This window comes from Carettochelys insculpta, chromosome 7 (assembly GCF_033958435.1).
Source record: "Carettochelys insculpta isolate YL-2023 chromosome 7, ASM3395843v1, whole genome shotgun sequence".
NCBI lineage: Eukaryota > Metazoa > Chordata > Testudines > Carettochelyidae > Carettochelys > Carettochelys insculpta.
This window is the reverse complement of record NC_134143.1, coordinates 30062922-30085073: the sequence shown is the minus strand read 5'-3', so window position 1 is coordinate 30085073 and position 22152 is coordinate 30062922. Positions and strand designations below refer to the sequence as shown.

Genomic DNA, 22152 nt, shown 5'->3' with positions numbered 1-22152 from the left:
AACTGGGTCCATTCAGTTTGAAATTCTGTTTTCATCTTCGATTTTCCTCTTTTTTGAAGGAACCCCATTTTAATTATGCCAATTTTACTTAATGTTTTTCTTTCTTAGAATGCATGTTGTCCTTCACAGCAGAAATGCTGCAATCTTCCTTTTCAAAATCAAGACTTTATTAGTGACATGATCAAAACAGATACAGTATCATATCCCAGAATGCACTGCACTTTTTAAAGGGGGACTTAGCCAAAGCTACAAGATCACATTTTGTTTGCTATTTAGATCTGAATTGTTCATTGTTGGGCTTTTATATGTTCAGTGTTTATTGAAAATAATCAGGTTTTTTTGTTTGTTTTTACAGTCTGCAATTATAGTGTCAGGAGCCCCAGAGTCTTTAAAGAGCTGCATGCAGCTTTGGAGCCACAGGTTTCAAACACCTAGCTTTGGGTTTAATTTTGAAATTAGAAAAAACTGACCTGAACCTACCCTCAGAAATCTGGGAAACCTAATACTTTTATATAAGGAACCGTGAATGGACAATGCTTTTCCTCTTACAAGCAACCAGCCTTTGTGTAAAGCAAAGAAAACTATTAAGGGCAAAGAGAATACAGCACATCAACACTAACAAATATATGCAGATAATGAAATCCCACCGTATCTTGGGAGATGATCTTTTACCTCGTTTTCATCTGCCAGAGTGAAATTCCAGTGGTCAGACCCACTATGCTCGTTGTTATGGCTGAAGTCCTTCCTTACAGATTGGGTGGTTAAAAGTCGTGCTTTTGTGCTTTGAGGGAAGTTTTGGAAAAATCTGCCAAACATTGTGAAATCCAGTGAAAAATATTTGAATGTACTTTGCGATGCTACACTCACCTCACTCCCCATCTCTGCTGCTGTGGCAAGGTCATGCATAAATAACATGAAAACCCGACCCCGTGCCGTTTCCTGTTAACTCCCCCCGACGGCTCTCCTGCGTAACTAGAGCCAATGCCCCACTGCAAGCGGGGTTGCAGTAGCCCGAAGATTGTACCCGGGCAGGCGCACTGGCCGGTGAAAGTCATGTGGCTCCTTTAAAAAATGTGAGCCGGGCTCGTGTTGCTGCCAGTGGGCTCCTTGGCCCCGCGCGCGCGGGAACCTGTCTGTGTCTCCTGGCCTTCCATTGGCTGAGCGCCGCTCGCGCCGGCCGTTCCCGCTGCACGAGAGCAGAGCAGTGGCGCCCTCGGCAATTAAATTTCCTCTGGTTCCTGGAGTGTGTATCGCGCCTGCGCAATTCTTTCAAGCCGGAGGGGTTCAGTTGATGTGGGAGAGCTACCCATACAGTGTGTTGTTACGCCTGCTCTACCGGCTTCTCCCGCTGGCGCTATGGACCTGGGGCGGGAAGAGCGGCGGCCGCAGGCTGAGAAAGACGTGTGCGAGGAGCTGGCGTCAGCGGAGAGGTACCGCCCGGGCGGGGGAGCTGCCCCAGCGCGCGTCGTTTGAAATAGGCGCAGGGCTCATGGCCTCGTGTCTCTCCGGCCTCTAGCTGCGGCGACCGAGTCCTTTACGCGCCCCGGATAAGTCGCTCCGGCGGGTGTTCTGTCCCGCGCAGCGGTGCCCTAGGGGCTGGCGATCAAGGCCGGGGGATGGGTTGGAAAGCAACCGCCGGGGTAGCCTGAGTTTCACGCAGTAGCTGGTGGCTATGGGAGGGCGGTGGGTGGCTCCAACGTGCAGCTCTTCGGTAGGCGGGAGAATTGTTTCCTGGGGACCCGAGTCACAGGTTGTGGCTCTGTACAGTAAATCCTCGATTGGACGGACTAATTGGGGGCGGGGGGGGGGCGTCGGTTAAACCTGAAAGTCTCAGAGCCCTGAATTTCCGCCCCCCAAAAAAGCCAGACTCTTGCCGTGGCTGGAAATGATGGACCCACTACGTAGCCCGAGGGTCTTCACCATGCGGCTGAAGCTGCCTGGTGCGGAGCTGCCAGGTGCTCCTCTCACCAGGGGTGAGGTGCATATGCAAGTGGTCTGCCCACATATGTGCTCCACCTCTGGTAGGAGGAGCATATGGTGGCTCTGGCTGCAGTCCAGGCTGTGGTGGAGGGTTCAGCACTTGGAAGTGGCAGTTCTGGTAATTTAGCTTTCTGTTTTGGTGTGGGTGGCAGGCAGGATTTAGGATTTTACAGGCACTGATTAATCTGACTTTGGGAACATTGCCGGAGCTGATGGACTCCTGTTGCTTTCAAAGTCTGCGAAATTGGGGTTGGTAAAATCAAGAATTTGCTGTCTTGAAGATTAAGGTCTGTGCAAGTCACCAGTGTCTTTTGGGTGGGTGGGAGGGAAAGAGCCAAACAAACAAAAACCTTCTTGGAAAAATTTAAATTTGAACTTTCTAAAACACTGTGGTGTTAACGTAGGCAGCAGATCTCCCTTTTAAATTATTTTCAACCAGATTTCACAGAAAAAATATTCTGTTTTGGGATGAGATGTTGCAAGGGATTGAAAACTTGTCTTAGTTTCTTGCTTCAGGTTTAATTGCAGAGTGGCCATAACCTTTGTGAACAGACCCATGTGTTATTTTGTTGTGTTAATAAAACTGTCACTTAAGTTTTCAGAAGACAGCAGTTGACTTCTGTGATACAACGCTCAGCAAAGGTTTGAATAATAGATATTGTGTGTTAAGAATCCACATAGTACAGAAAAATGAAGATAGTCCTGAGAAACACCTAACAATTACAGCTTCTCAGTCACTTGAAGATACTGAACTGTGTATTCTAAGGAATGACTGGTAATTGATATGTAAATATAAATATTTTCTTTGGGGATATGGTATTGGGTTATGAAATAAGTTTGCTACATGCTGTCTTCTGGGTGTGTGGGTTTTTCTTTTTAATGCTGTTGTAAAGGTTAAAATTCCGGGTATATCTTTTATACAATGTATTAGTGCCTTGTTTTAGTGCAACTGTAAGCATGCAGTCTTACGTATGATGCACTAGCTACAGCAGTTAAGTGCTGTTCCCATGGTCATGCTAATGGAACTGATGCATTTAAACATACAGAAACGCCCTTGCAGAATTGGGTATATCACAAGCTGGTTAAAACACGATGTTAATTTTCATAGACCCAAACTGGAAGGAACCTTGAGAGGTTAAGTTTTCAGAAGACAGCAGCTGACTTCCGTGACACAACGGTCAGCAAAACACAGGTTGAACGATAGATACTGTGTATTATAGCAGTGCCAAGCATCTTCTAGATCATCCCTGACAGGTTTTTGCCTCACCTGCTATTAAAAAGCTCCAGATTCTACAACCTCTGTAGATAATTCTATTCCTGTGCTTAATCACCTTGACAGTGGGTTTTTTTTTGTTTGTTTGTTTTTTTTTAAATATCCAATCCTTGCTTCTGCATTTTAAGCTCATTGTTCCTGTCATCAGAGGTTAAGGAGAATGATTTTTCTCTCTCCTCCTTGTAACAAAATTTTAGGTACTTGAAAACAGAGAGGACATAACAGTCTTCTAGTTTCTAAACTAAACAAACCCAGTTCTTTCCAGTCTTTCCTTTTATTTTCTATACTTTTTTTAATAATTTTTGTTTCTCTTCTCTGGACCCTCCAGTTTCTCAACATCTTTCCTGAAATGTAGCGCCCAGAACTGGACACAGGACTCCAGCTAAGGCCTAATGAGTGCAGAGTAGAGCAGAAGAATTACTGTTTGTGTTTTGCTTAAAGCACTCCTAAAATGAAATGTTTGCTTTTTTTCAACTGTTACGCTGTTGACTCATCTTTATGTTGTGATACACTGTGACCTCTGGGTCTCTTTCTGCAGCACTCCTTCCTGAAGAAGTGGGTCTGTCCCACAAAAGCTCATCACCAAACAAATCATTTTATTAGCCTTAAAAATGCTACATGACTGCTGTTTTGTTTTGTTAGAATACAGACTAACACCACTACCTCTCGTTATCCTTCCTAGTTAGTTGTTTTCCATTGTGTATATGTGTAATTGATATACTTCACTTAGGAGGGAACATGGTGTTCATCTTGTTTATCAGTTTCTTCTTACTGCCAGTAATGGTTAGCTAGAACTTCCTATGCTTCTCTAAAGCAAGTGCTTTAGCAGTAGCTATTCTCTTTCGTATTGTACATAATTTTAGTATAGTGTAAATAGTTTAGTTGAATACTTAGCGTTAAATCCTGGAGCTCTTGGGAGGGTTGGCTTCCCCCTCACCCCCTTTGCTCAAGTTCCCAGTGCTTGAACATGCATAGGTTGTCAGGCTTCAGTCTGCGAAGACTGTGGCAAATGGATGCCCAAAAATGATCCCCACACTTTGTGTCTAAAGTGTTTGGGCAAGTCCCATCAGAGAGATCGCTGTAGAATCTGTAAGACTTTCAACGCCCAGGACTTCGAAAGATAGAGCCCAATGGCTGAAAGTCATTCTGATGAAGGTGCTTCAGGCAGAAGGGATCTTGTTTGGCCAAGCACTTCATCCTGGGTGCAGAGTGCACTGTTGCTGATGACAGACAAGGTGCCACAGCCTCATGCCTTGTTTTCGAGGGACCCAGGGCCTGAGGAGACATAGATTCCAGTCCCAAGTGCTTCACAAAAGAAGTGGGGTGTAAGAAGGGCAGGTCTCCCATATCAAGACCATATCCTCCCTCCCCCACCCCCCACATGCAATGACTCCTGTTAGGAAGTCAAGTCTGCACCTACATTTTGTCCCTGATCAGCATTGTGGAGCTCCATCTTGCCTCAACCCCAGAGGCCTTCTGAGAAATGCAAATGTTCATGGAAGCCATGTGACCGTTTTCCTCTCCTAGGAGAGAGCCTCCACTGTGACACATAGCAACTTGGCCTCCATTCTGAGGGAAACCAGGAATGTTGTCTAAACCCCCTGACGCAGACTCTCAGCACTGACCATGGCACTACACCATCAGGTATCATAAGATCATACTATCCCTCCACTGGCACCACGAGGCACGGCATCTCCGTGATCCTTGGCATTGGAGGCTTCAGAGTTTGGAGTCTCCTTCCACTCTAGTAGGAGCAGTAGTGCAAGATTGTTGTTGAAGAAGAGCTACTTCTCCCGCCCAACTCAATGGCCTGTCTAGTGGCAAGCAGCTCCCCAGTGTCCCTTCTGGACACCCTGGGCCTATCATGAGAGTCAGAGTCAGATACACCATTCCCATTCCAGGGCTGCTTCGGTCACTTCACCCTCAGTTGTGCCTCTGGCACCAATAGCAGTGGCAACCTCTTTACTTGGGGCACCGATGCAGGCACTGCCTATGTTGATGCCATGCCTTTAGTGCTGGCACCAACCACGATGGTACCAAGTACATCACTGACACCAGCAGGTGCACTTCTTTCAGCACTGACAGTGATGGCACTGATGCTGGAGCTACTCAGATGTCGACATAAGCACTGCAGGAGCATTCTATTCCTGTGGCAGTGGCGCTCCCAGCTATAGGTGTTTGGCCCTAGGGATCCCTCAGGAGCTGAGAGCACAGAGCAGCCACACTTGGGAAGAATCTCATTATCCTTGTCACCAGACAAGGCAGTAGCAGGTACAACCATCTCACCTGCTTCAGAGGACAATAGAGCACTCCTACAACTGTTACACAGACTAGCTCAGAGCTTGGGGGTTCAAGCTGAGGAGGTTGTAGGGAAGACTGACTCAATGGCCAATATTCTCTCTCCATTTGCCCCTACATGAGTAGTGCTACCTTTTTGGCAAACCCCAGCCTCAGTTCCTCTCCCACACCTAAGTGTAATGAGATGAGGTATTTTGTACCATCTGCAGGGCATATATATTTGTATGCCAACCCTCCCCTGATTTTTTTTTTCCTTTTTTAAATATGGAGATACACATAGAGCTGAAGGGAAGCTGGGGAGGGGGAGGTCATTTATTCCAGTCCCCTGCCGTCTTGGCTGGACCAAGCACCATACATTTTTTTAAAAATCTATTTGCCCCAGATTTTTTAAAAATCTAAATGGCCCCCTCAAGGATTGAGCTCCCAACCCTGGGTTTAAGCAGGCCCTGCTCAAACCACTGAGCTATCCCTCCCCCATTCCTTATTAGGGGACCCAGTCAGCCACCAGGAGCAGCAGAGATACCAAGGACCCTCCTCAAAGAATGAGGCAAAACAGTTGTTTTTGTATGGCTGGGAAACGTGTTCAGCTGGAGGTGTACAATTATGGATATCCAGTCAGCAAGCTTTGGTCAGCTGTTGTTCCTACACCACCTTGTTGTCTTTGGAGTCCATGACCCTGGTGAAAGGGGGCAAATTAATATCTAGAGCAGATGTCCAAGCGACCTTAGATACAGTGGACCTGGCTACAAGGATCATGGCCTCTGGCATAAACATGAGAGCGGGTTCATGGCTTCATGTTTTAGGCCTACCTTAGGAGGTCCAACAAACCCCACAGGACCTTCCTTTTGAAGGCCCTTCTCTCTTTTCAGAAAAGACCAACAGAAGGTTCCACAGCCTCAAGAACTCAAGGCGAGTTTGAGGTCCTTCGGTATTCATATGCCATCTACCCAGCATAGGCATTTTACATCCCATTGTTTATCCCTTCCATATCACCAGCCATCTAGAGACTCCTGAAAACATGGGAGCAGGCAACATGCCCAGCTGTTCTTATACCTGGAGGATTGGGTAGTCAAAGGCTAATCAGAAGCCCAGGTTAGGTACTACCTTTGTTTATAAGACTTTTTGCAGTTTTGGGCTGCTCATAAGCAAGTCAAAGTCCAGTTCAGTCTCAGTGCAAAGAATAGTACTTGCAGGAGCTCTGCTAGACTCCCTACAGGCCAGAGCATTCCCCCCCCACAGACTCAAGGTTTCAAACCCAATCAACATCATAAACAGCATGAACTGGTTCCTCCACCACAGTAAGACACTGTAGGAAGTTCCTGAGACTCGTGATGGCATGCATGTACCTTAGTCATCTAGTATGCCAGACTCTGGCTGAGACCTCTTCAGTCTTTTCTGACATCTGTGTATTGCCCTGGTGGAGACAATATAGACATGCTGATGATGATTACACACTCAGTAATAGACTCCCTACTGTGGTGGCTGGATGCTTGAGTGATTTGCTCCAGGGTTCCGTTTAGGGTCCCACAGTTTTCCATGTCACTATTCATGGCTGCATCAGACTTAGGGTGGGAAACCCACATGGGGAACCTCATGACCCAAACCAGCTGGGACCAATTGGACCTCTTGCTTCACATCAGTGTCCAGGAGCTGAGGGAAATCAGACTGGTGTGTGAGACCTGTAGGATGCAACTAGTGGCACATACCATGTTGGTGAGTACAGACAATAATGCAACAATGTTCTGTATCTACAAACAGGGTGCACGTCCCTCTTGCTTAGATCAGTAAGCTGTGGGACTTGGATTTTTGCATACAGCAGTCCATTAATTTCCAAGCATGTTATCCTACCAAGCACTCAAGATGTCATGCAGACCATCTCAGCAGGTCCATCAAGGATCACAGGTGCTCCATTGATTTGCACAGAAGGTCCATTTTCCCATCCTGAGGTCATCAACAAATAGACCTGTTTAGTTACTTTCCTCAGCAAGAAGTGCAGCAACCACCCCATTCCAGGACCACAGCCAGGGTTGCTGATAGACTCAGTGTATTTTGGGGCAGACCCCTTCTGTATCTTTCCTCTTATTCCACTAATCCAGAAGGTCCTCATCAAAATCAGGTCAGACTAGGCCATGGTAATCCTGATAGCCCTGATATTGGCCAGGCAGCATTGGTACACCCACCTGCTGGACCTGTCCATTCAGAGCCTAATCCTACTCCCTATACTTCCAGATCTGCTTGCTTAGAAAGGAGGTCAGCTTTGGCACCACAGCATGAATGCCTTGAAGTTTTCCTGCTCTGATTCTGTGAAACAAATACTTATGAATCATAGAAAGCATTCCACCAGGGTGACATCTGGCCAAGTGGAAGCAGTTCAGTGTCCCCTTTAGAAGCCTCAGTTGCTTCTGTTTTAGATTATTTATGTCACCTCAATCATCAAGGGCTGTTCATAGTATCCATTAGGTCCACTTAGCAGCCATTTCAGCATTTCACCCAGGAGTGATGGGCTACTCAGTGTTTGCTACCCCCATGGTCTACAGATTTCTCAAGAGTTTAGAAAGACTCCATCCTCCAGTCAGACCACCACTTCTCACATGGGACCTTAATCTAATGTCCAAATGTATGAGTCCCCCTCTTGAACCTCTGGCCACTTGCTCCCTCCTTTATCTGTTGTACAGAGTGATGGTATTAGTGGCTATGGCTTCCGCTAGGAGGGTATCTCAGCTCTGAGCACTCATAGTGAATCTACCCTAGGTGATTTTTCTATAAGGATGAGGTTGGATTAAGACTACGCCTGGTGTTTCTGCCAAAGGATGTTTCCTCTTTTCATGTCAACCAGGACATTTCCCTGTTGATCTTTTAGCCTAAGCCAAATCTAATGGTAGGAAGCAGAGTTTGCAGTCACTGGACAGGTGCTGGGCCTTGGCCTTTTATGTAGATAGGACTAGATATTTCAGAAAATCACAGCAACTGTTTTGTACCTATTGCTGACAGAATGAAGGGTCTAACTACCTTCTTGCAGAGAATCTCTTCCTGGATAATGTCATGCATTAAAGAATGCTATTCCCTACTGCCTATCAGAGCTCACTCGACTAGGGCCTAGGCATCCTCTATGGCCTTCGTGGCCTGGGTTTTCGTACAGGACATTTATAGGGTCACAACATGGTCTTCCATGCATACTTTCACAGCACATTATGAAATCACTTGGCACGCAAAAGATGGTGTGTCCTTTGGTAGGGCAGTGTTTCAGTCAGTTCAGCACTCTGATGTCGCCGCCTATCATCTGCTTGGTAGTCATCTATCATGGAATGTACATGAGCTTGAAGAAACAACAGTTACTCACCTCTCATAACTGTTCTTTGAGATGTGTTCATGCCCATTCCAATACCCTGCCCCGTACCATCTGTTGGAATAGCTAGCAAGAAGGAACTGAGGGAGTTGGCGGGGGTCTATATTTGGTGCCAAAAAGGCTCTGCTTCTGGGGGCACCCAGGCTGTGACCCTACAGCTACCTGCTAGGGGAAACATCTTCCAGCTATCATGTGTGCACGTGTATATCGCTCATGGAATGAACATAAATAGCACATCATGAAGAATAGCAATTACAAGAGATGAGTAACTTTTTTTTTTTTTTTTTTGATAATGCTCTGGAAATCATGTTTTACTAGTATAAATGGCTTTTTCTTTAAATTGATTTCAGTGTTTTCTCCAGGCTGACTTTAAAAAATTGGATGAATAATTTACTGTGAGTTTAGAAATAATGTTCCTATTCCAATATATCCTTATGTCTTGCACATGGTTATTGCAATTTTTAATTCCTTTGTAGGTGTTCTGTCCCAGTACTTCCAGGAGACATCGTTCATTTAGAAGGAGATTGTCATTCTGGTACTTGGATAATAGATAGAGACTCTGGATATCTAATTCTCTACCCAGACTTGCTGCTTTCTGGCACTACAGTATCAAATAGTATTCGATGTATGAGAAAAGCAATACTGAGTGAGAAGTTCAAGGTAAGTGCCGAAACCATGGAATATAAAACAATTTTAACTAGTGACAAATCACATTTTAAAAAAAAAATTCTGTCGTTTGGAGCAGGGACATGAAAGTTGGTAGGTGGTAGTATTTGTCTGAGGCACCAAATGCTTTTCATCCCTTTGGAAATCTGCTAAAATTTGGCCGAGTTAAATGCCTTTGAAAAATCTTTGCAGGTTATCAGAGGCTTTCTAAAGCTCTCTAAATTCACTGGAAAATTCCTTTTGTACTGAGCATTTGGCTGTCCAGGACTTTACTTGTAATTGCAGCTTTGGGCTACTGCAAGCCAGGCTTGAGTCCAGATACAGGAGCTGAAAGTGGGCTTCATTTTCCTGTGCTTTTTTGTTACCTACCCAGGAAACGTTAGTGAGGAAGCAGCCTAATTCGAATGCATAGTTGTGGAAGGAGTTTATGGTCCCTTTCAGTGGTGTGTGGAGAGGCTGATACCTGTTCAAGGTTTGGTGTTGCTGAAATGAGCCTGTTGCATGTGTGTGGGAGGGGCATAATGGCTGGTTGTGGTGCTTGGAGAGGGGTGACTGGCCCATCCCTTGTGGGGATCTTGGTGGAGAGAAGGGCTGGTTAGCCAACAGAGAGGGGAAGACCCAAAATATCTTAGCTGCAGGAAGTATTGAGCCAGCAGGGAAGGGTAAAGAGTAGAATGGCAGGGACAGGAACTCTTGGGCTCATGCTTCTGAGAGATGGAGGGTGCAGGGGTTCCTCATTTTCTGGGTTTCTAAATCTCTTTTTAAATTAATCTCTTGCAGGTTAATAGGTAATCAGTTCACTGTTGTGGTTGTGTGTTTCCCCATATGTGTGTTTTACATGTCACTTGAAAAACACCTTAGTCTTTTTAATAAAATATATTGTAAAAAGGCTTTAAAAAGTGCAAGCTTTCTCTCCCCCATAGACCAAAAATGTAGTGCTCAGTGGAGTCTGTAACACACTCAAGAAAAGTTACAGATCATGTTGATTAAGGCTGCCTTCTAAAAGGCTTATACATGAGGATTTTATGCCCCATGTTATGTACGTTTCAGTCAGCGTTCCTGCTAAGCTTGTGTGGCTGCTCAAGAAAGAGTCACATCTGCCTGGCTGGTTAGCAGAATGACTGCAGTTAAGACTTTTTTTTCTACTGGTGGTGCACATTTGCACATACTTCTGTTTACAAAAAAAATATTCCTCACTGGAAGAGATTAGAGGGGACTTAAGTTACAGTAAATTGCATTGCTGGTTGGTTGGGTTTGTTTTTGTTTATTTATTTATTTTAATTTTTTTCATGTAGAGTTGTGAGTCTAGTTCACGGCAGATGCTGATAGGTACAATCCTGCATGAAGTTTTCCAGCAAGGAGTAACGCACAACTTTGCACAAGAGAAACTACAAGAACTTGCCTTCAGAACTGTGCAGGGACCAAAATGTCTAAAAGAAATGTAAGTGACATTGCAGAGATCTGTATCTAGATTTGAAAAATGGAAGTAAAAAAAAAAGTTCTGTCTTTCATTTTAAATGTCTGTTATATAATAATTCTTTAAAATTGCAGGATATTCAGGAAAAGGATTACTAATGGAAGAATGTTACACTAAAATAATATGTTTTATATACACATGAATACCTTTTTACAAAGACACTTGTCTGAGGCTATGTCTACACTACACGATAAAGTTGATTTTAAGGCAGTTAGCGACATTGTAAAATCGAGCTATCTTCACTGTAAATACTTTTAGGCTTATTTTTAGGGAGCACTAAGGTTGATATTGTAACATGATCAAAAGTGACTCAGCGTAGTGTCAAATTCAAACTTAAGAGTTCAGATTAAGGCTAGTGTGGAAACGCCATGTCTTTAAATCAACTTTATTAGCCTCCAGAGGTGTCCTGTGTATATCGCACAGTGCTCTGAGGTTGTCTGCTCTGGCTGCTTCCATCTCCCTTGCTCTCGAGGTGCACAGAAATCAGGTAACAGGAAGCCTCTGAATTTGAATTTGGCACCAGGAAGCCTGTGGTGGCTGGGCTAGAGGGGGTCACGATTGTAAGAGATGCTGAGAAACGTCTTTCTTTATTATCAGCACAGCGATCGCATCTACCAATGGAAAAAATAGCCCCAACACAAAGTGGTGTATTCTTCCCTGCACAAGATGTAGCAGGAGAGGCTGAGATTTCGTTTTCAGCGCTGGCGTCGGTCCCTGCTCTACCACTCCATGTGGTGGCTAGGCTGTGGGGATGGGGCTTGTATGACAGGCAGAGTAACTTTTTCTCTGCCATTCAAATTTGTACAGGGCCGGCCAGCCAGCCCTGCCCCTATCCCTTTGCAGCGCCATGCAGTTGGGGGTCTGTGTTGCGCCTAACCATATCATGTGGCTAGCCCCCGACCCAATAAAAGAATGTGCCTGCAGGGCAGTGCAGACCATGCTGCCAGACAGTACTATGTCCTGGTTTGTGTGTGGTGAGGGCTCCAAAGGCATTTAAGATTTTCAGAGGTTGGCTGTTGCCTGGGCAGGAAGTCTCCTCACACAGCAAAGAGTTTCATGGTCTGGCTGTCACCCTAGAGCACAGCTTTTGATATCTAGCACCCACTTGGAATACCTGTAGGGTCTCCCTCCACCGCCTAGCCAGACCATCCTGCTGAAGGGGACCCTGTCAAGTGGTCCTTCAACCTACTCCACCACCCACCCCTCGACACCCCTGACAGGCTGTGTGGGTGGGGGGATGGATATCACAAGCTGTAATATTTTCAGGGTGGGTGTTTGTTGTTTCAAGGAGGGGAAAGTGGCTGGAATGCCAGTTGACATGACACAGCCTCCTGGGTGATCCCAGGGCAGTATGACAGTTCCCTGTCTGGTGTGCTACTTGATTGATAACATGAAAGCCATACCTAAAGATGTTCTGGCATGTGGAAATTTGGTGGACTCCATGTCCCGTGTTGGGTACGTCTGTGCAGTGAAGTGGGAAGCCAAAAATCCTTCAGGCTTTTCCCATGTCTGAGGGTGTTGGCTTTAGTTTATTATGGTTTGTACTTTCCTCAACTTTACTATTCTACTCTTTCCTCAAGCAGAAATCTGTTCCTGTAATATTTTTCAGGAAAGAGGTTTATCAGTTCACTGGTGGGGAAAGTGACTGGAATGCCAGCTGACATGACACAGTCATTTGGGTGATCCCAGGGCAGTGAGACAGTCGTACCTACAGGTGTTCTTTCTCGGGGAGCAGCTGAGCAACTAGTATATGTGGCTCAGTCACCTTCTGAAGCAAGCCTATTTGGTTTTCCTCTGCTTGGGATTCCCTACTTTTCCTTCTTTCCTTCTGAAATAATGTGTTTGCTTTCCACAGGAGGGGCATAAGGGCAATACAATGTGGGAAGATGACATCACATACCCACAACCACTTGTGGTGCATTTTTTCTCCATACTACACCAGTGAAAAAAACCCAGAATGCCACAGGGCTGAGGGATCTATGGGATAGGTTCCCACAATGCACTGCTGCAAGAGTCGTTCTTCTTTGAGTGTCCCCGTGGGTGCTCCACCATAGGTGACGGCTTGGCCGGCGCCGCAGATCGGATCTTCCAAGCAGTTTCTGCCGGACCGCGCATGCGCCGGTGCGCGCCGCTCCCTTGCGCGCTCCTGGCCATGTGCGCGATCCGGTCCCCGCCGGTTCCTCTCAACCACCGTCGGCTGCAGACGGAATCCGACTAGGCTAAAGCCACATAGCGTATTCAACGATTTTATTTGTTTTCTCTTTAAAGTTTTTCAGTTATTTAGGCTACCATAAGTAGCCGGTTGTTATTTTGTAAAAAAAAAACCAAAAAACAAAAAAAACAAACAAGCTACGGAGGGACAGCTCAAGGCAGTCCCAGTAACAAGCGCCGGAGGCCGGGAGCTAGGGCCATCAGCCCTCCTGCTGAGGCAGGCCATCGGACGGGGAAACAGCACAAAGAAGGTGCTAAGTACCCATAAACAAACTCAAAGACTCACCAACAATGTCCTCCTCAGGCTTTAAAAAATGTGAGTCCTGCCGAGAGGCAATGCCAGTGTCCGATGGGCACAGTCTATGCATAAGGTGCCTGGGGGAGTCCCATGTGGCACAAAAATGCGCCTTCTGTGCAAAATTAACAACCAGAGCACGGAGAGACAGGGAGATGAGGATTAAACTGCTGCTTCTTGACAAGGCCCTCCAGCCAGACGTGCCGGAGCGGCCGCAGCAGGAGGGACCCTCCGGGGCCCTTAGAAGAAAAGCTGCCTCCCTCACTCCATCAGCGCAAAAACGGAGGAAAGTTTCTCCAACCCGATCCCTGCCGGCAGCAACAGTGAGCGGGACGGGAGGAGCAAGCAGCCCCCAGCCGCAGCAACAGCTGATCGGCGGCGGCACGGAGAGCCACGTGGAAGCGGCTCAGCCTCCGATAATCAGCCAGCCGCCCCGCACCGCAGGCAGGGCGGCGGCTAAGCAAGCGCCGGTACCGGCGGCACCACAGGCAGTGGCACCGACCCCCGGGGAACCGGCGGTGCAGAGCGCGCAGGCACGTAGCCTGCAGGCGCAGAAGGACTCCGCACGTGCGGCACCGCCTTCGAGTGTGCCTAGCACGGTGCCGACGGGGCCGGGATCCCCCGCCCATCAGGGGGCGGAGTTACCTCCCTTAGGGAGGGGAAAGGCTGCACACAAGAGGAGGCACTGCAGCCCCTCTCCAGACAGGGCTGTGGAGCTCTTTTCTCACAGCCCTCCGCTCATGTTGCAGACTCCAACCAGAAGGCAGGGGTCCCCCCTAGCCTACCCGGAGCCCCCTTCTCCTTTCCTGCAATCAGCCTCCCCATGGCTGGCACCACCCTCACCCTTCCTGGGATTTGAAACGCTGGACTATTGTGCAAAATCGCTCTCTCCAGTGTCTCGACGATCCCCCTCTCCCAGACACAGAGGGTACGTGCAAAGGGAATGGTCAAGGTCACCTTCCCAGGAACAGTGCCTATACTGCCATGGTCGTCCCTACCACGCGGGGCATGGACACCATCGGCAATCTCCCAGGGAAAGATCCCCACATACTACCTCGTACCCCCGAGGGCAGTCGCGATCGGGGACAGAGACTCAAGCATCCCAGGGGGGACTGGCTGTGGACCCACGAGATTTTCCCTCGCAAACCTCCAGCGAGAGGGCGCACCATCACCATCAAGAAGCGGAAGGGTCCAAAGAAATGTACCCCAGCGGTTCCTCGTTTTCCTCCCCGGATGAGGCCACGGCCTTAGGGGACGTCCATCCTAAGGACGATCTCAAACAGTTTCAGGAGCTGTTTAAGAGGGTAGCTTTCACGCAAGGCATCCAGACAGCACAAGTGCAAGAGAAACATCATAAGCTCCTTAAAAATTTGAGCTCCCCGGCCTCCTCCAAAGTAGCAATACCGCTTGATGAAGCGATCTTGGAGTCCGCCACTACCATATGGCAGACCCCTGCAACTATTCCGCCTGTCCAAAAGAGAGCGGATAAGAAATACTTCGTGCCGGCGAAAGGCATGGAGTTCCTGTTTAGCCACCCACAGCCAAACTCCTTGGTGGTGGAGTCCTCGCAACAAAGATTAAAAACATCTCAATTTAAAACAGGGGGAACGGACAGAGATGCCAAGAAGCTAGAGCTGTTCGGCAGAAAGGTCTACTCCTCCTCCACCTTAACGTTGCGAATGGCAAATTACGCAGCGCACTTGGCGAACCATAATTTCGACAACTATGCCAGATTAACTTCCCTCATGGACTCGCTTCCAGAGGACAAAAAGCCGGTCCTCAAGGCCATAGTGCAAGAGGGCTACGCGGCTGCGAGGATGGAAGTTCAGATTGCTTTGGACGTTGCGGACACGGCAGCACGTTCCACAGCAACTGCAGTGGTGATGCGACGGGAGTCCTGGCTCCAGACCTCGGGTATACCGAGAGATCTGCAGGCGAAGATAGTCGACCTTCCCTTCGACTCGCAGAAGCTGTTTGCTGAATCAACTGACTCGGTCCTTCATTCCAGTAAAGATTCAAGAGCCACACTCAGGACCCTGGGGATTTACACCCCTCCATACTCAAAGAAAAGGTACTACCCACAGCAAAGGCGGTACCAGTACCAGCAACAGCGCCCCCAGTATCACAGGGGTTACGAGCAAGGGCGGCATCAGCAGCACCAGCAGTACAGAACCCCCAGGCGACGCTCACAACAGGGCCGGCCGTCCTCGGGGCGGGGCCAAAGGCCACAAGTTTGACATACAGATCCAGGGCTGCGCCATCACCACCATTGCACAAGATCATCCGAAACGACTTTTTCACCATCGCCTCCGACCATTCTACGAGCAGTGGCAAAGGATCACCACAGACAAATGGGTGCTGGAGATCATAGCCACGGGGTACGCCATCCCCTTCCAGTCGCTCCCGCCGCCGCGACCCCCGCCCAAGCCCCACCCCCAGGAGGCCTCCCATGTAGCCAGGCTCAGGCAGGAGGTGGCCCGCCTCGAGTTCATAGGGGCGGTGGAAAAGGTGCCGGAGCAACTGCAAGGGAAAGGGTTCTACTCTCGGTATTTCCTGACGGAGAAAAAGACAGGAGGCTGGAGGCCCATCTTAGACCTTCGTGGCCTCAACAGGTATCTATGCAAGCAACGTTTTCGGATGATCACGATTGCCTCCATCCTTACAGCACTGGACGATGGAGACTGGTTCGCAGCCCTCGATCTCCAAGACGCGTACTTCCACATAACCATCCATCCGGCTCACCGGCGTTTTCTCCGGTTCATGGTGGGCAACGAACACTTCCAATACAAGGTCCTACCGTTTGGCCTTTCCTCGGCCCCCAGAGTCTTCACCAAGACCTTGGCAGTGGTGTCAGCCTACCTGCACAGACAGGGGGTGTTTATTTTCCCGTATCTGGACGACTGCCTGCTCAAAGGGACCTCGAAAAGGGAGGTTCTCCGCATGATACGCGTCACAGCAAACACGTTCTCCTCACTTGGCCTGGTTATCAATCTGGCAAAATCAAAGATAGACCCCTCACAGGACATAGAGTTCATAGGGGCTCGCATAAACTCGGTCTCGGCGAGAGTATACCTACCAGAGGCTCGCTTTCGAGCCATCGGTTCCCTCGTGCAGGTCATCACCTTCAGCCCTACAGTGCCGGTCTTGACGTGCTTGCAGCTGCTGGGCCACATGGCAGCGGCGACGTTTGTGGTACAGAACGCCAGGTTGCACATGCGCAGCATGCAACACTGGCTGGCAAGTGTATACAAGCTGGCAGTACACACCGTTCACAGGGTGGTGTCGCCCTCACCTGGGGTGCGCGAATCCCTGCAATGGTGGGTAAACCCCGGGAACTTGCTAACAGGGGTACCCTTCCATCAGCCACAAATATCGGTTTTCCTCACTACGGATGCCTCCCTCATAGGGTGGGGAGCGCACATGGGCGAAGAGGTGGCTCAAGGACTGTGGTCACCCACGGAACAGTCTCTACATATCAATGTTCTAGAGCTCAGAGCAGTGTTCAACGCCTGCAAACACTTTCGAGACCGTATACAAGGCAAAGTCGTCGGGATCAGTACAGACAATACCTCCACCATGTTTTACATAAACAGGCAAGGAGGAGCTCGATCCCGTACCTTATGCGCGGAAGCAATCCGCCTATGGAACTGGTGCATCGCCCACGATATAATCCTGAGAGCCTCATACTTGCCGGGCGCGCACAACATGAAGGCAGACCAGTTGAGCAGGCGTTTTGCGCTCACCCACGAGTGGCAGATCCGTCCCGATCTACTACGGCTGATTTTCCACGCATGGGGGTTTCCCCAAATAGATCTGTTTGCCACTCAGCACAACAAACAGTGCCCACGATTCTCCTCCAGAGCAGGGCTGGGCCGGGGGTCCCTGGGGGACGCGTTCGCGATCCCGTGGGGGGGCCCCCTGCTTTACGCGTTTCCCCCCGCAGTGCTGATCCACAAGGTTCTGCAAAAAGCCAGGAGAGAAAAGGCTCGGATGATCCTAATAGTCCCAACGTGGGATCGCCAACAATGGTTCCCCCTACTCCTGCGCATGTCGGACCGCCCACCGATGCCTCTTCCGGTGGCGCCGGATCTGCTCACGCAAGCCCAGGGGTCCATAGTGCATCCGCACCCCCAAAGCCTGCGACTGCAAGCGTGGCTAATCCATGGCTCAGCTCCCTAGAGAGCACATGCACAGTGGAAGTACAGCAAGTCCTAGAAAGTAGTAGGAGGACTTCCACTAGGAAAACCTACAAACAAAAATGGACTCGCTTCATGGCTTGGTGTTCTACCAAGCAGCTGGCCCCCCTTTCGGTGCCTATACCTACAATTCTAGAGTATTTACTGGACCTCAAGAGAGCAGGACTCTCGCTATCCTCGTTAAAGGTCCACCTTGCCGCCATCTCGGCGTTCAGACATGAGGATGGAGGGCACACGGTGTTCGCCCACCCTATGGTTACCAGGTTCTTCAAAGGGTTGGTAAACCTCTACCCCCCTCGGAAACCGATTCCACCCTCGTGGAGCTTGGACCTGGTGCTTACCACACTCATGGGACCACCGTTCGAGCCCTTGGCCACGGTTCCCCTTCGCCTCCTTACAATAAAGACGACCTTTCTTCTTGCAATTACGTCAGCTCGTCAGGTGAGCGAGCTTGCGGCAGTCATGGCAACGCCACCCTGCACTGTCTTTTCCAAGGAGGCGGTAACCATATGGCTGCATCCAGCCTTTGTTCCCAAAGTTTCTTCCGAGTTTCACATCAATGAACCTATTGTTCTACCCTCGTTTTATCCAAAGCCTCATAACTCCAGCGAAGAGGCGCGCCTACACCTCCTGGACGTGAGGAGGGCGCTAGCCTTCTACGTAGACAGGACCAAGTCCTTCCGGAAAACGGATAGACTCCTAGTCTCCCTCGCTCCCAAATCGAAAGGAGAAGGTCTCTCATCGCAGAGAATCTCAAAGCACATTGTATCCTGCATAAAAATGTGCTACGAGCTCAAAAAGACTCCTTTGTCGGCCACTCCCAGGGCTCATTCCACCAGGGCGGTGGCAGCATCAACAGCCTTTTTCAAGGGTGTTGCATTGAAAGACATTTGCAGAGCGGCGACCTGGTCATCCTACGACACCTTCGCCAAACATTACACCCTTCACAGGGTATTCCAAGAGGATACCCGTCTCTCTGCAGCGGTCCTCTCGGGGACCAGCTGCACATAATCCAATTACCCACCACCTATCTTGGGTTACTGCTGGGTAGTCACCTATGGTGGAGCACCCACGGGGACACTCGAAGAAGAAAGAGAAGTTACTCACCGTAGTAACGGTGGTTCTTTGAGATGTGTCCCCATGGGTGCTCCACTTCCCGCCCATCCTCCCCGCTTCGGATCTCTGTTAGTGTTTTGCAGGGGCACCCGAGGCGGTTGGTCGAGGAACTGGCGGGGACCAGATCGCGCACATGGCCAGGAGCGCGCAAGGGAGCGGCGCGCACCGGCGCATGCGCGGTCCGGCAGAAACTGCTTGGAAGATCCGATCTGCGGCGCCGGCCAAGCCGTCACCTATGGTGGAGCACCCACGGGGACACATCTCGAAGTACCACCGTTACTACGGTGAGTAACTTCTCTATATTCGGCGATCAAGTGTGGCAGTGCTAAGTTGACGTTGTGGGAAGGTAAGGATACTCAAAACTTGTAAAACCTGATGTTATAAAAAGCAGTTTTCATAAAATTCAATTTATATTGTAGTGTAGATGTAGCCTGAGGGTCAATACTTGTTTAACTTTTTAATTCAGCAACTTTTTAATTCAGGTGTGCTTGGTCCTGCCAAGAGGGCAGGGGGCTGGACTAGATGACTTCCCAAGGTCCCTTCCAGCTCCAGGAGATGTGTATCTCCATTATATAAATATAAACTCAATAAGCCTCCCAAAACTATAGCTACTCACAGGAGAGTTGAGTAAAATTATTCTTTTGGCAGCTAGGGCAAGTACTTTTTTTTTTAAACTTGGTCTATTATATTTTCAGTTGCTATATCTACACTACAGCACTCTGACAGAAGTTACTGTAGGAAGAGATTTCCCAACAAAACTCCTATTGACAGAGTGTGGCCACACACAAAAGCCAATCTGGAGAGCACTTCGCTCTCTCGACAGAGTGGCCAGACTGCCCAGCCACACAGCAGACAGGGCTGTCTATTGACTTGCATGCCCTGTCTGCTGAGAGAAGGCCACCCTGAACGTCCACAAAGTGTTTTTTTTGTCAACAAGACTTTTGTTGACAAAATGCATTTTGTAGGTGGACGTTCCACTGGTTTTGTCAAAAAAAAAAAAAAAAAAAAGCGGGGGGCATTTGCATATGTGAGCTAAATGTGACAAATATAATTTAAAAGAAATACTGTTCTGATCTCTAGAAAATTCTCAACTGACAAAACAATGAGGCTTCTCATTTTCTGTTCTAATTTTTTGGTATTCATATTAAATTTAAACTCATCACAGTAACAGATTTCTGTAACTGTCTCCAATTCTCAAGCTCCAGTTTTGTATTCATGGCCACAAACGAAAGGATTAGACTCCGTTCTTATTTGAAGGGTGTCAGATTTGTGGTGATGCTGATCTCAAGACTTTACTTTGTTACAAAGTCCATCAATTAGGAAATTAAGTTGGGCAGAAAGTACTTTGTAAATTGCAGGCTTCAGGCAAAATTTCAGTAGTCATTTGTCCATGGACTGCCCTAAGTTCAGATGTACTGAACTGATAAGAAATAGATTTATCCAGTTTGGGGTCTTATTTTTCCCATTTGAATTAACCATAACATGAATACTTTATTTTATCTTTTTGGTCTTCTGCATGCTCTGTTACCTAGGATCGGTAGGGATAGTGTCCCTAGCCTTTGTCAGAAACTGGTAGTGGGTGATGGGGATATATCACTTCATGATTACCTGTGCTGTTCATTCTCTCTGAAACACCTCACATTAGGCATCAGAAGACAAAATACTGAGCTAGATGGACCTTTGGTCTGATTCAGTATGGCTGTTGTTATGTTCTGTTGGCAGCTATTGTGGCAGGTTTTTTGTTAAATTTTTTAAATACATCTTTTCCTTCAGTTGGTTTTTAGGGTCTAATTCTGTTATCTCTTGAAAATGTCACTTTTGTCTTCATTGTGATCTTGAATTAAAATTGAGACTATATAATTCAATTTAAGGATGATAGCTATCACGTTTGAAATCTAGTCCTGACTGTACAGAATTCAACTAATTTAGTCCTTTGGTGGTGCTAACACTGTGGCTACATCTACACTGCAAAATAAAGTTGAATTTATTAAAGTTGACTTTGTAACACTGGATTTTTTGAAGTCCAAGTTGTCTGCACTTGCCCACAAAGTTGACTTAGTACATCCCCACGAAATCGACAAAGTTTGACTGTTGCAGCAGTGCATTGTGTGTACCTATTCCACAGTTCCTTCAGCCCTGTAGCATTCTGGGTTTTTTTTTCCAGTGGGTTATGGGGAAAAAATGCCCCACAAGTGGTTGTGGGTATGTGATGTCGTCTTCCCAGATTGCATTGTCCTCATTCCCCTCCAGTTGAAATGAGCTGACCTTTTTTTCTTAGAAGCCTCTTTCCCCAATGAGAGAGAGTGTTGTCCGCTTTACAGAAAGAGGTAGTATCTTTACAGAAAGAGGCAGCTTTTACAAAAGAGATTTTTCAAGAGACTTCAAATTGCCATTAAATACAAGGGAAGAGAGCTCGGCTGAAGGAACCATGTTTGAACTAGAGAGAGAGGGAGATCTGTGAGCTATCACCACACAGAAGTGAAGAATGATGATTTTGAGAAGTATCTTCTCCTGGTGAAAACACACCAAACAGGATCCATGCAACTAGGGAAAGACTTCATATTATTTTCAAGGAAAGAAGATACACTAGTACTTTTTCATCGTATCTGGGTGAAGGAGCCAGGTTTGAAGCAGAGGGAGAAATCTGAATCGTCATCATATAGAAGCGAAGAATGTTCAGGCCATTGCACTGATATCTCCAACATGTGCTGAGGAGACTGTTAGAAGTATTAGCTCATTAACTCATTATGATTCCCCAAGACTAAATAGAAGAGAAGGAAAGAATCGCAGAGAGCGTTGATGTTTTATGGCTTCTGGAAAGTGCCATTACCCCATCGGAAGTAGTGGTGACTCAAAGAGAGAAAGAAAAGTTAAGGAAGCATTAAAAGATAGAAAAGCTGAGTTAAGAGTGAAGGGATTCCCTTGCCTCTTCTGCTAAAGAAGTTCTAGGCCCATCAACTGCTTGTGTGTGAGAGGGAAGGGAGAGAGCGAGAGCCTGCAAGCTCCATTATGTCATGGGAAATCCTCCCCTGAGCCACATGATTTAGGAAGAGAGAGCACTCATGCCTTGTGGCAGAGAGTGGCCCCTTACAAATGTGAAATGCAGAAAACAAGTTGAGCAACTTGTTGAAATGGTTCAGTTGGGTGGTCCCAGAACTCATTTAGTAACAAGGTTATTGTGTTAAAGTCACTATTCTTCAAAAAGAGACAGAATGAAGGACAGTCCCAGTAGTGACTGCTTAAAAAAGTAACAGCCCCATGGCAGTTTGGAGTGTGAAGTGGAGAAAACAAGTA

The 22152-nt window shown here is 47.7% G+C and overlaps 1 protein-coding gene across 1 annotated transcript in view; it reads left to right on the top strand.

Annotated features, from left to right (window-relative positions):
- The first annotated feature begins 1356 nt into the window (after positions 1 to 1356).
- The window catches only part of DNA2 (DNA replication helicase/nuclease 2), a 45419-nt gene continuing 24623 nt past the window's right edge, over positions 1357 to 22152 (top strand). The window contains exons 1-4 of the mRNA XM_074999588.1: positions 1357 to 1430; positions 2576 to 2755; positions 9374 to 9557; positions 10859 to 11004. Coding sequence (XP_074855689.1) covers positions 1357 to 1430; positions 2576 to 2755; positions 9374 to 9557; positions 10859 to 11004 — 584 coding nt within the window. The remainder of the gene's footprint in view (positions 1431 to 2575; positions 2756 to 9373; positions 9558 to 10858; positions 11005 to 22152) is intronic.